The sequence below is a fragment of the Sparassis crispa genome (assembly GCF_003851025.1).
Source record: "Sparassis crispa DNA, contig_000002F, whole genome shotgun sequence".
In the NCBI taxonomy this organism is placed as follows: Eukaryota; Fungi; Basidiomycota; class Agaricomycetes; order Polyporales; family Sparassidaceae; genus Sparassis; species Sparassis crispa.
The window spans coordinates 2,395,465-2,408,376 of NW_020939749.1; the positions used below are offsets into that span (position 1 = coordinate 2,395,465).

Here is a 12,912-nt window from a genome sequence, read left to right on the forward strand (position 1 = left end):
CTAACCTTGAAGAGTAAAGGCGAAGTTCCCACACTTATAATGCCTTTATCGCCCCACTTTCCCACACTAACAACCTGTGATGCGCGTCACGTCCAGACGCGTCGACGCGTCTGATGCTCTCACCGTCTCCTAACCATGCCCAAACGCAAGGCAGACACCGCGAGCGACGACGAGCAACAAGCGGATGAGGCGTGGTCTGATTCCGAGGTAGAACGGCCTCTTAAGCACGCGCGCGTGCCGAAGGCTCGCCAGGTGAGTGCCCTGCGTTGTTCCGCGAGAGAGGTACTCACGGCCTGCCAAGAGCAAGAAAGTACCGCGAGACAGCGCAGACGAAGAGGAGGAGGAACAACCGAAGAAGGCTAAACCGAAAGCCCCGAAGAAGCCCACGGAGAAAAGCAAAACAGTGAGTATAGTGTTCCGCATATCCCTCGCGAACCGAATCATCCAGATCCTGCCTATAGTCTGCCAAAAAGGGGGCATCGTCGAACACTGCTGATACGAAAGATCTTGGAACATCTGTTCTTGTAAACGGAGACGGAGACAGATTTATCGATCTGGGCAAGAAGCGTCGCGCGACGGTTCGCACGTTCAAGGGTGCGTATTTCATCTTCGGGGACCCTTGAGCTACGTTGACCGTACGCTTAAGGCACGATATTCCTTGATATTCGTGAGTACTATGGGCAGGAAGGCGATGAGCAGCCCGGAAAGAAGGGAGTTACTCTTCAACAGGAGCAGGTGTGCAAGCCTGTTATGTCTTGATGCTGCGTACTGAAGCCAATATTTTAGTGGGAGAGTCTGAAGAACAATGGTGACTCTATTGATGCTCTGTTCGCGAGAGCGAATAAGTAGTACCGTGAAGTTGGGAATCTCAGCTTGTAGTATTACTGTCTTGAATGTATTGTATTATATACCCGTCATTAGTCGTCCTAAGAAATCCTCTATGCAATATCACCCTGAAAGCAGTCGCACATCATGCTAGCCCAGCAGCGGCTTTATGCGCACCTTGCAGGCCACCTACGACAAACAGCCCCCACAGCCATGCCTTGAACTTGACCAAGGACGCCTCTACATCCATCCACGTCTCCGCCAAGACTAGGCTGGTGTACATCTTCCGGTACCCCCTGTAGCAGCGTGCTGTGTGAAGACATGCACGACTTCCGCTGAAACTGATTACATACCAGTAGTCCCGGAAATACTCGTATAATAGGCCCAGAGACGTCAGGCCCTTGGAGGGCTTCCACATCTCCGAGATGAGTCGCTGCTTATTATCCTGCCAGACAGCTGCAGTGCATGACTTAGCCATTATAAGGAATACTCGTATCTTGATGTAAAGGTACTCAGTCTTTTCGATCAGGAGTAGCAGACATAAAACAGTACCCACATTGGAGTGCGTTGTCGCAAGCGCACGATCCAGACTCCTAGATCAACGATAAGATGTGCACATGAAAGGTTGCATCTCACAAAAGAACCACGCACCTCGTCAGCTCATTAAGCTTCAGCACCATGAGTACTCTCCGGGGTACCCTCCGAAGCACATCGAAGACAGAGAGCAGCAAACCCTCTTTTTGCACCACAGCTTCCCTGATAGCCTCCATTTCTTCCTCCGTCTGGGCAGAAAGATCGATCATGCTAGATCCACGAGCAAAACTGGCACCGTCGGATGGATCGTTGAGGTCACTCCAAGAGCTCTCAAGAGCCGCTCTACCTGCAAAACAATCGTTCGCATACCTCAATAATTCAGACCAGAAGCTGAGCGCACATACCAGTAATTGCAGCTTCAAAGACAGGGTACTAGAACACAGATCAGACCTGCATGGATGAGACAGGCGAATTCGAAACCACTTACCAGGTCAGAATCGATGTTCCCGACCAACTTAGCGTACTTCATTCGATCCGCACGAACGGAGGGTGTGGCAGGAGCGATCAACGCGAGCCATAGTTTGCTATAATTGATGCGGAATTCCGGATCCAAGTCGAAGTATAACCCATGGTCCAACAGAACTATCTCGAAGTTGTATGGCGACTTGGAGCCAAGCGGCGCAGGGCGGATGAGTAGGTTTCCTGACAGACTAAGGGATGAGTGAGATTCAAAAAACAGCTCAACAGACTAAGCACCAGGATGAGGATCCTGCATGACGTATGATTAATCTATGTGAATATTGCCAAAGTAAAGGTTGCTCCGTACCGCATGGAACCAGCCATTGATATGCACCATCTGCGAGAATATCCTAGCCAACTCGAGCGCAACCTTATTCCTGTCAATGCTATGCACCGCAAGGTAGGGCAAATCATCCACGCGTGCCCCCCGGATGTACTCCATAATGAGCACCCTGTTCTTTGCCTGGAGAACACGAGCTATATATACACGAAGGTCAGGAGTCATACAACCTGCCTTCAGCGCATACTCACGGATATACATGGACGTTTGTATGTCTTTAAAGTCGTCTACGGCACGCAGGGCATTGTTGGCTTCGTGCACGAAGTCCATCTCCTTCGGCAGATTTTCGCGCATCTCTTCGCCCAGCCACGTGAACTCAAAGTCGGGAAACAGGTGCTTTATCCATCCTAATGGCAGAGTCAGTCATTGCACTTCCGCAGAAATCGCAAAATGAACCTAAAGACACCTCTACCATCTCCATATCAATCTCGCAAAATTCCGCGAGATGTGGATGTTGTATCTTGCGCGCAACCCATTAGACACAACAGGGTAGTCCTACGAACCCGCTCACCTTTACAGCGACTGTCTCACCCGTGTTCCTCCACTGTGCAACATGCACTTGTGCCAGACTCGCGACACCAATCGGCTCCGGGTCGAAGTCCTCGAAGTACTCGGAAATGGGCTGGCCCATGTCGGACAGGAAGAGTTTTTCAAGGTTTTCGTACGGCGTCGGCTCGCACTGGTCCTCCAGGGGCCGCATCGTGCTTGTCCATTCTTTTGGGAGTACCACACTACGCCCTTGTTACAAGATCTGCACATAGAGCCAAGGAGGAATGCGCGCGCAGACTCACAGTGACGCAATGTGCTGCCCCAACTTGATGAAAATCCCTGAGGTTCAGAAGTGAGTATGCTTTTCGTGAATTACTGGCAGGTGCAGTACCTCCGTTCGCAAGAAGAGCTTTCAGAACGCGTTCAGCGCTGCGTTTGTGACACTGGGAGTATGCATCCAGGAGTATCTCCTCCGATGCATAGGTTTTCGCAAAAGTGGCCTTGTAGTCAATGGCACCCAAAACAACCGCCCCTATGAATTCAGGCAAAACACCTTATATTAGCATATATAACGCAAGAAAATGGACACGCACTAGCAACCCTCGAGCACCGCACAGCGGCAAGGGTGAAATGCCTGAACGGCTGATAATTTTCGTACGTGAAGACACCAGCCCCAGCTGCGACCACAATCGTGGTGGGATAGATGACCCATGGGCTTATTCGGCGTGTCTGTCGAGGATGTTCCGGTGCTTTCGTCGACTGCACACGACTCCCTTGTAATAATGGTCTGCGGGTCTTCCCGCCCTCGCGTACGAAAAGCTGCCAGGCCCTGCGATGCAAACAGCTTCTCCCGAGAAATAGCATCGCAGATTACACAGAAATAGGACACATATATGTGTGTTCGTGCTTCCGTTAGCGTGTTAGTGGACCGAGGTGTCCAATTGACGCGGTTCGCGTCAGTGCAGAATTGAGACGCGCGCGCGCCGGTCCCGCCGGCGCGCGGAACTTGAACAACCCCTACGGTAGTACCATTACAATATTCAAAAAATCGACAACGTATAAGTTAGATCCAATAATACATTCTCTTTACTGCAACACAACAACTACGAACAGACGTCCGGATGTCCACCAAGAATGCGCTTGCCTCGAACCCACCGGAAACCGTGCTACTAACCGTTGTTCGAACCTCTTCTATTGGGACTGCTCATCGTAGATAAACGGTGTGAGGACATCGCATCCTCGCTCTGGTGCATGGCTTCCGCATATCTAACGCATTCGTCAGACTAGTGTGCCGGAAAACCCACGAAGGACATACAGGAGCTTGTATCTCACGAGCTCAGACTCAAGTTCTTCGTGCTTCAGCCGTGCCCTCACAAGCTCGTTCTATGCGCGAGTAGCACCAGTAAGTAAATCACACGCATGAGGAACAGAGACGACTCACCAGGAGCTCGCAGTGCTCAGTATTTAGCTGTGACATGCTGGTCTCCAGATGCTTTCTACACCGCTGATCAGCCCTACTCGTCCTCAATACAGAACAGATGACGCGTACAATTGTGCGGACAAACTACGGTTGCTGTTCCGGAGCGCATCCATTTCCACGGCGTGGGCTTCCCGCGCACGCACAGTCTCCTCGTATTCACGCGTATACGAATCTAGCATGAACGGGGTGATCTTCAATGACATGGCATCTTGGACAAATTCGTCCACTTTGTACTTGGCCACTGATTCGCCCTCGCCTTCAGAGGCAGGCTCATCCAACTAGAACATCTATTGACTAAGGGCCAGCGCCGAACAATGGGGGCACGCACCAGGTACACCTCGTATATCCGATTGTTTAAGAAGGCCAGGAGCTGATCGAACTTGAGCGAGAGTAAAGTGGCCTCGTTTTTCAGGAGCAACGAGATGCTAAATGCGAACAATGCTTCGATCCCATTGGCCAGACAGTTGTCGTAAATCCTGAGGACTATCTCTAGCGGAAACCTGCGGAGTGGGTCAGCGACACCAAGAAGGAACAGTGAAAGACTGACCGATAGCTGAACATGGTCAGGAACCATTGCGAACAGTACATGTTCGACTTGATACCCTGCCTCAGGAAGTGGACGTGTATCACTGGGGCGAGTTCTTCGGTCAACCGTTCAAACTGGCATAAGATATCAGACAGGCCAATCATTATACACTCGGTCATTGTACCTGAAACTGGAACGAATAACGAGGGGATTAGTCTATCTCACACGTTACAAGCACCATCATCTTACAAGTCGCAGCTGTAGTTTCGGCATTTCAGGCAGGAAATGCCCTCTTAGACCATACGACTGCATCAATTGAACAAGCAGACAGAAAGCCTCTTCATCCGGCATCTACTCGCAATGAGCTATCGTTCTCGGAATATGACAATTTGCACGAACTTGTAGTAGCAGGATGGCTGCGACGAACGGTAGGCCTTGACAGTATCCGACCTGCGTATCATATCTTTCTCGCCGCATAAAAAGAAAAACAAAAGACCACATATTACGGGATACTTACAGAGAGTAGGCTTTCAGTACATTGAAGAGATTCTCTTGACCGAGCCCGCGGTCAATGAAGAAGGTATGATGCGGAAACGTCCTGTGGAAACAATGCGTCAGAAAAATTGGTATGAATAGTCGCTACACTTATACCTCCCGAGGTCGCGCGTGATTGCCTTTTCATGCGGACTTGTATCCTTGAGCAATCGCAAATACGTGCTTTCAAGCTCGGGATCTTTCGAAGCAGTCCTAAAAGAAATGTAAGGTACGCATACGATCACGTTCAGGAAGCCAGGGGCGCACTACATTAGCTGCCAGATCATGCCGCGCAATGCTTTGGGTATACCCTTCTCTATTGCTTTCGCCAATTCTTGTGGATGCTCGGATGCGAACTTTTGGTAATCTATGGGCTTCGACGCATTCAAACATGTCATTGCACTTTACAGAAGGTAGGACCGCACCTGATACAACATCTCCCCAGAAGTCTGAACCGTCGGGAATCAGAAGAAGAAATACTCGAGACACAATTTGAGACGTACCCCAGTCAATGGCGCTCTCCTCTGGGTCTGCCATCGCCCCTTGCTCCTGTAAGGCGCTGTGCCTTCGGGAGAACTCCTCCTGCACCATCCGCTGACTGTCCACACTGTTCCGGGAGGAATTGGTGTGGTTATCATCATGTTCTCTCTGGGACAACATGAAGGGGACGTTGCTGGCTGAGAGGATGGTGGAAGTCGATGCCGTCTTCTTGTGTTGTCTGAAATCATTCAGATTGTGAGCAGCAGCATCTGGGGAAGGCAAGCCAACAGTGTTTCTGCGGTCATCCTGGGCAAGCGTGGAGGAACTCGGGGTTAATGAGACAGAAGCGGATTCCCTTCCACTACTGAGCTCAACAGTCGAGAAGCGAGCCTCGTCGTCAGTTGCGTCTGACGCAGCGACGGACTGGCGGATAGAGAAATGGGCATCAGGCTTTCTGGGGGAAAGCAGGGAGTCCAAGGGTGAAGTGGACTGTTCCTTCGCTACAGCGACCGCAGTGAGGGGTGTCGGGGTATGCGCAGACTGGTCGTCGTGCTCGAGATGAAGCTCCTCGGGCATTCTGGCTCGCAGAAGCTCTGAGTATATGTAGAGTGACACCAGCCAGGGGAAGACAAAGAGAGGGACCGGGGGAATGGATGGGATCACAGTCTGGCTTGACGACAAGTACTAATAGGTTGCAGCTCGAGCGCCAGTCGTCTTCACTTCGATCTGCACCGACGGCATGGTCGTATTCCCTCCTCCCTCTTTTGCGGAACGTATTGCTCTCAAAACTCATTTGCAGAACGTTTGCAGCAATCACAGCGATCATACGCGTCTCGTCGCGTCTCTCGCTCACAGCAACAGGCGTCTTCCCGACAAATCTCCACTTCGAAGTCGGTGTGCGCAACGACTTCGCGAACATCCTGTGAGAGCTGAGGGTGGAATGTCGCGTTTAACACAACATGGAATTACTTATCGCGTGGACGAGCGAGGATGATAGCGACCGGCGAATCAATGTGCTATCGCGCCGTGCGTGCCGCCTCCCACACCGTAAGCAGGCCATAAGTATCCCAATCGCCACCGCCTCTATCAGCCTCTTCTGCTCATCTCCCTCTCCCTCCTCCTCGTCGACATGGGGTCTGCATCCTCCAAGCCCGCCGTGCACACCGTTGCCGCCGTCGAGAGTCACCATGAGAAGCACGCGGCTGTCGATGATGTCGCCGCCGCTCTGTCCAGCCTCTCGGTCAAGTCAACGGATGGCTCGCTCTCCTTTGCCAACATCGACTCTTGGGAGTCCGAGATCGCTGCAAAGCCTGAGCTAGTTCTCTCCCGCACCATCCTGAACCACTCCAACATCCGCTCCGCCCTAATGTCTCGCTCTGCTCAGATTGGGGACACGCACGTCTTCAACACCGAACTTAACTTCAAGACGGGTCCCGTTACTAATCAGAAGTCCTCCGGACGCTGCTGGCTCTTCGCGACGACCAATGTGCTGCGCTACAACATCATGAAGAAGCTCAACCTCGAGGATTTCCAGTTCTCCCAGGTGCGTGTCGCGTCATGCATCACGCTTGTGCGCGTTTCACGTGAGTTCCTAGGCATACCTCTTCTTCTGGGACAAGCTGAACAAGGCCAACTACTACCTTGAGCTCACGATCCAGCATGCGGACCTTGCCATTGACGAGCGCATCGTTACCCACACAGCCCAAGACCTCATCGGTGACGGAGGACAGTGGGACATGGTCGTTAATATCCTCGAGGCAAGTGTAAATTTCCAGTGTGCCAGACGGGATTCTGCACGCGTTCTCTCTTCAGAATTACGGTCTTGTGCCGCAATCGGTCTATCCCGAATCACTACACTCCTCACTTTCCGGCCCGCTCAATACCCTCCTCAAGACCAAGCTGCGGGAGCACGCCCTGGTCCTCCGCTCGCTAGCATCGTCTCTTCGCAGTGCCGCGCAGCCTCTTTCTGAGGAGGCTATCCTGAGCGCGCTTCGTGCGAAGAAGGAGGCGCTCATGAAGGAGGTTTACACGGTCATGAGTGCTACCCTCGGCGTTCCTCCTAAGGCACACGAGAAGTTCGTGTGGGAATACTATGACAAGGACGGCAAGTCGGGACACTGGGAAGGCACCGCGCTCGAATTCTACAAGACGTTTGCTATCGATAAGTACTCGGTAGGTTTCTCAGCATCCTTCTTGTCAGTATATGCCGAAGATTGCGACTATCTGGTTCGCTTTAGCCCTCGGAGTCGTTCTCGCTTATCAACGATCCTCGTAACGAATATGGTAGGTTGTACAGCGTTGACAAGCTCGGAAACGTCTGGGGCGGGCGCCCGGTGCTCTGTAAGAATATTTCTGCGTCTCGTTCTATCGGATGGAAATTGACCATCGTTCGTCCAGATGTCAATACTGTAATGGACGATCTCAAGAACGCTGTCGTAAAGATGGTGAAGGCCGGTCAACCTGTGTTCTTCGGCTGTGATTCGGGCCAATTCTCAGACAGCACCGTCGGGATTTTCGATACCGCGCTGTACGAGTACGAGGTATGTTCCTGCTCCCCCGCAGCCACTAAATTTCAACTAACTTAGAGCCGTGTTGTAGATGGCGTTTGACATCAATTTTGGTCTCTCCAAGGCCGACCGCCTGCGCACCAGCGAGTCCGCGATGACGCACGCGATGGTCATCTCCGGCGTGCACCTCGATGCTGCGGGCAAGCCCCTGCGTTACAAGGTCGAGAATTCATGGGGCGACGAGGCGGGCAACAAGGGCTACTTCGTTATGTCTGATGCGTGGTTCGAGCAGTGCGTCTTATCTCTCGATTTTACAAAGCAGTTTCCGGACACGCGCTGATGGTGCCTGTGCGCAGGTTCGTGTACCAGGTCGTCGTCCCGAAGGCGTTCGCGCCCAAGGAGCTCGTCAAGGTATTCGATGGCGGCGACGCGACGCTCCTGCCGCTCTGGGACCCGATGGTGCGTCATCTTCTTCGCCTCTTTATGTCCGCGTACTCATGCGACCCTGCAGGGTGCTCTGGCGTGACTGCCAAGGGCGTGCAGACCTTGTATTTAGACACAGCGTTATCGGGAGCGTTATCGGAAGTGTATCTTATTGGCGGGAATCTCTTATGCTGCGGAGATCAGACGCCTGTATACTGCTATGTATGTGTAATTCATTCGTACCAACGTGCTGGGTGTGGCAACTAGTACGGAAGGTCAGATCGATCCGGGCGGCATTTTTGCGTTCCAAGAGGGCAGCCCTCTAACAATGTGCAGCTATGAGTTGCGCATGCGGTAGAGCTCTGGCGATATTTAAACCCACGAGGACACTGAAATCTCATAGGTATGTTCAGGATGGAAAGACGAAATTCATCAATAATTGCCACAACATTCAATACGCATACATACAGCCGTACAGTACATATATACATGGGCAGATGTACATACGTTTCGCATGACAGTACAGGAGGTGGCAATAACCAAGAATAAGTGAAACATTACAACGCCAGAACAGCAGATACAGTTCCTCGCATCGCTTATACAGTGTCCTCCGCCCCTTTCGACTTGGGGAGGAGTGTTACCATCCGGTGCTTCTGGATATCTAGGCCCTTCGTCCCGAAGTAGCGACCGCTCTCAAAGGACCAGCAATCGTTCGCGCGCACCCAGCCTGCGAGACCCCGTGCGTACTCGGGGACCTCCTGGTCGACTTCCGGGCCCCATGACAGCTCCTGCAGCTTGGCCCATAGATCGAAGAAGCGCTCGACCAGCTCGCGGTGGAAACCGTCGATCCACTCCATTGCGCCGTAGATGTCAGTCTGCAGGTCGTTCATCGCGATAGTGACGATGTTGTGCATATCGTCGCCCGCCGCCTGCTCCTTGTTGTACGAGAAGATGTCCTGCGGTGCGCATGTCAGCGCCTGATATCAGCGGGTGAGATGTGGATAGAGATTCTCACATTTCCGACTATGATCATGTCCGTAACGACCCACGTGAGCTCCACCATAGTAGGGTGGTAGAACGCCTCGTCTGGGATATTTAGGCCGAGCTCAAGCATGGCGTACGACGGCTCCCCGCCGATAGTGTACCTGCGGAGCGCCAAATATTCTGGTATAGTGCGAATGTGGTTCTGGCTGCGGTCCTCTGCTTGGCGTATGACAGACGCAGTGAATCGTTCCCACGTCCCTATGAAGCGGCGCTGGGCAGTAGGAGTGGCAGTCAAGATTCCGCGCTCCCAGTATCTGAAACACGACGTCTATTATAGGCACTCTATCAATGTGCAGTAAAGGAGGCACTCACTGCCGCGTGATTTCACCGACGACGTTTTCGCCAGCAGGGCGGGCCTTGTGTGGGTTCCGGAGAGCGTCCATGGAGATTTCGGCAATTTGTTTGACAACATCGACAGGCTCGTTGTCCGTGTATTCGTCGAAAACGAAGAATACGTTCATCAGATCACATCCTGTACGGAGTTGTTCTACTCCCCTTCGTCAGCACACTATACAGATATCGATAGCATCAGAATACTCACCTCTGGTGAGTGCGGGGTACGCAAGGGAAGCCAATCGGCCTGCAGGATAATGATGAGAAGCAATAAATTAAAGCAGCGAAAATTTGACGAACTAAAGTCACATAGATCGAAAGCTCTCTGGGCTTTCTCCGAGAAAGCGTGGAACGACCGGAACCACTCAGAAGACTCCGCCATGACCTCGTCATAGTAGGGGTTGATCTCTCTTGGCCACGGCCAAGTCGCCAGTGTGTCAGGTAGTCGGAACTGGGCAGACATGGTAAAATCGGGAGGGAATAAGCAACGCAAGATTCCTGAAATGTGCAGGCAAATTTATACTCTGTACCAACACGCAATCAGCAAACATGCGCCGGAAATGACGAATTGAAGATTACAAGACTACCTCAACTTCGGAAATGAGTTGGGAATCCGGCAGAAATAGTAGATGTGGTTTAGCCAACCTCATGTTGGCCTTAAGGTTCAGATCCATTCTACAAAGAAAGAGACACTAGACCACCCGCAACGTTTACCGTCTCTGTGTGCGCAGGTGCGTAGAAAGATCTGAACAGCCGGCCAAAGGTCGCGCTAAGAACTTGATGCCGGAAATGTGCCTCACAGTCGACGACCACGACTTGCAAATCGATTGATCTTTCGTCCTTCGTCTTGCCATGCAAGGTCGAGCGCGCCTCTCGGTTCAGCCTACGGTTCCTCTGAACTTGGTCCAGACATACTGATTCCGGCTAAGATACAGGATCAGTCGTGGTCGGTCCCCACGTAACGGCAGGCCCATGAGATAAAAACGTGGTCGAAAAATGTCCGAACAGTGGCCACGCCGCGAGATCTCGGTGATATGGTCCTGCGTTGAGTTCGATCTAGCGCGATTTTGTCGTGATTCTGTGAGCGGGAAGTGGAATATACCTGAAACAAGTTACTTCACGGTGGTTGATGGTATAGAACCCTTATCGTGGATGTCGATGAGAGATCGATGGCATATAGGTATGGCATGTTATTTACTAACTATGCATCACTCAGTTCTGAGTTATCCTGTTGGACATAACTTAAGTATACCATGTGCAGCACAACCGGGAACGGCCGGCGTTCCCGTCTGCTTGCCTGAAATGGCAGACGTGGTACGTTGTTGCCACCCACTAGCGCATGATCAACAACAACTACCACGATAGTTATAGTAAGCACTATGGTACCCATGAAAGACCATCAACTCACCGCTCGGGTTCTTTGTTCGTGTTTGTATCAGTGGGTGAATGTGGGCGAGCACTCGAAGCACACTCCGTACGTGCAGCCTGAGACAACAGATTTCCTTGTTAAGGTGTGTCAGCTTATAAGGGGTGATAGTACTTCACCTCAAGGTCGCTCTAATCAGCTAGGCACTGCGGCTATGGCAACAGAAGGTTCGAAACTCGTCTTCCAATCTATGAAGCTGTCAATAGCCGGAAACAAGGACATTGTTCGTTATGATGTCGCTACATGCTAGGGAGGATATGGAGATGCGAACATGTACGGCACAGATAAACTATGACGTGCCATTAGTACATTTATTTATAAACCACGCGAGAACTTCCTACCAGTGATACTAGCGCACCGGTAGCATTATACTAAACCGCGGGACAGACGCTATTCCCGTGAACGTTTCTATGCAGGTGCACACAACGGCGGTCACCGGTCATGACGCAGCGATGTAAGAAGCGGGCCAAGTTAACTCCGATCGTTCTCAGTCTCCGTATGGAGACATCTGCCGACCGTCATGGGAAGGATGTCATGAATTGAGTGCATACCGTAACAGCGAAGACACCTAATCTCAACAGTCGGAGCAACTGGACGCGATGTACAGTGGTCAGCGCCTATTGACGCCCTTCGTGGGTACCTGCAGAGTAAACACCGACATAATACATCGGTCACGATGTGGCAGCCAAGTTAGTCAAAACACGAGGCACCGGTCATAATTTCCGGAAAGTAAAGGGAGGAGGTGACTAGGGGAATGTCGAGTGTAGGTACAAAGTTGCGTGGCACTACCGTGACAAAACACAGCAACTCACGCCGACGATGACATGACATCTGGGCATAAACGTTAAACACCACATCACAACTCAAGGGTTCCGGGAGTTGAACCATGGAAAGCCAATTCACCTTATACTTAGTAAGTAAGGGTTCCTCGAAGAATATCTAGCCGACGCTGACCCCATCATTGGTCAGGTGTTCTGCGTACGCCACGACTCGGAGCTTAACCAGAATGCGTTTGGGTCTGAATGCTGAACGTTGGGCCCCTGAATTCTCCTTCCTGCCCGAGTACCTGCTCCCGCAGCCGGCCTACTCCATCCACCAAACACCGTATTGCCTTTTATATGATCGGTCCCGGAGCCGCCAGGTTTGCAGGTGTCAGGTTTGTCGTGTCCTTCATCCTTAGTACTGTCCACGACTGTCTTCCACCTTGGAGAAAGTGGGATTATTCAGCCCGCCCGCTAATATACTAAATGTGCACATGAGGCTGTTACAGTTCCTGGAATGCCTCAGAGGAGATGCTCAGGTGCGAAATGAGCGTTCCGACCACAGCGGTGTCCGCGATGGCCATAGCGCTTATCTGTCACAAAGATATTCCATGGTTATCAAGTCACTGCATAGCCCCAGACTTGCTATATGAAGCATCAGTATGTGGTACACTTACAGACATTTCTATTC

General features: G+C 51.7%; 5 protein-coding genes across 5 annotated transcripts; 2 read left to right on the forward strand and 3 right to left on the reverse strand.

Moving 5' to 3' along the window:
- Positions 1-135: 135 nt before the first annotated feature.
- On the forward strand, positions 136-849 carry SCP_0307990 (predicted protein; the record flags this gene model as incomplete). The annotated part of the gene is made up of 5 exons (XM_027756186.1): positions 136-252; positions 302-403; positions 462-594; positions 647-735; positions 787-849. 5 exons carry the CDS (start codon positions 136-138, stop codon positions 847-849), a joined length of 504 nt encoding a protein of 167 aa, XP_027611987.1.
- Positions 850-970: 121 nt separating this feature from the next.
- On the reverse strand, positions 971-3,571 carry SCP_0308000 (ABC1 family protein MCP2 homolog; the record flags this gene model as incomplete). Its single annotated transcript, XM_027756187.1, has 14 exons — positions 971-1,121; positions 1,179-1,321; positions 1,382-1,418; positions 1,477-1,705; positions 1,764-1,791; positions 1,847-2,061; positions 2,116-2,128; positions 2,186-2,355; positions 2,410-2,565; positions 2,615-2,678; positions 2,730-2,949; positions 3,010-3,046; positions 3,099-3,239; positions 3,301-3,571. The coding sequence occupies 14 exons, from the start codon at positions 3,569-3,571 to the stop codon at positions 971-973; spliced, it is 1,875 nt and encodes a 624-aa protein (XP_027611988.1).
- A 305-nt stretch (positions 3,572-3,876) lies between these two features.
- SCP_0308010 (hypothetical protein) lies at positions 3,877-6,303 on the reverse strand (the record flags this gene model as incomplete). The annotated part of the gene is made up of 14 exons (XM_027756188.1): positions 3,877-3,973; positions 4,023-4,090; positions 4,149-4,203; positions 4,257-4,465; positions 4,516-4,687; positions 4,735-4,847; positions 4,898-4,903; positions 4,963-5,064; positions 5,113-5,176; positions 5,231-5,311; positions 5,365-5,460; positions 5,518-5,614; positions 5,673-5,696; positions 5,751-6,303. The coding sequence occupies 14 exons, from the start codon at positions 6,301-6,303 to the stop codon at positions 3,877-3,879; spliced, it is 1,737 nt and encodes a 578-aa protein (XP_027611989.1).
- Positions 6,304-6,856: 553 nt separating this feature from the next.
- Positions 6,857-8,760, forward strand: SCP_0308020 (Cysteine proteinase 1, mitochondrial; the record flags this gene model as incomplete). Its single annotated transcript, XM_027756189.1, has 8 exons — positions 6,857-7,270; positions 7,323-7,484; positions 7,540-7,899; positions 7,965-8,067; positions 8,125-8,267; positions 8,326-8,525; positions 8,591-8,693; positions 8,746-8,760. The coding sequence occupies 8 exons, from the start codon at positions 6,857-6,859 to the stop codon at positions 8,758-8,760; spliced, it is 1,500 nt and encodes a 499-aa protein (XP_027611990.1).
- Positions 8,761-9,253: 493 nt separating this feature from the next.
- Positions 9,254-10,497, reverse strand: SCP_0308030 (Delta(6)-protoilludene synthase; the record flags this gene model as incomplete). Its single annotated transcript, XM_027756190.1, has 5 exons — positions 9,254-9,613; positions 9,673-9,955; positions 10,014-10,188; positions 10,243-10,281; positions 10,335-10,497. The coding sequence occupies 5 exons, from the start codon at positions 10,495-10,497 to the stop codon at positions 9,254-9,256; spliced, it is 1,020 nt and encodes a 339-aa protein (XP_027611991.1).
- Between the last annotated feature and the right edge of the window lie 2,415 nt (positions 10,498-12,912).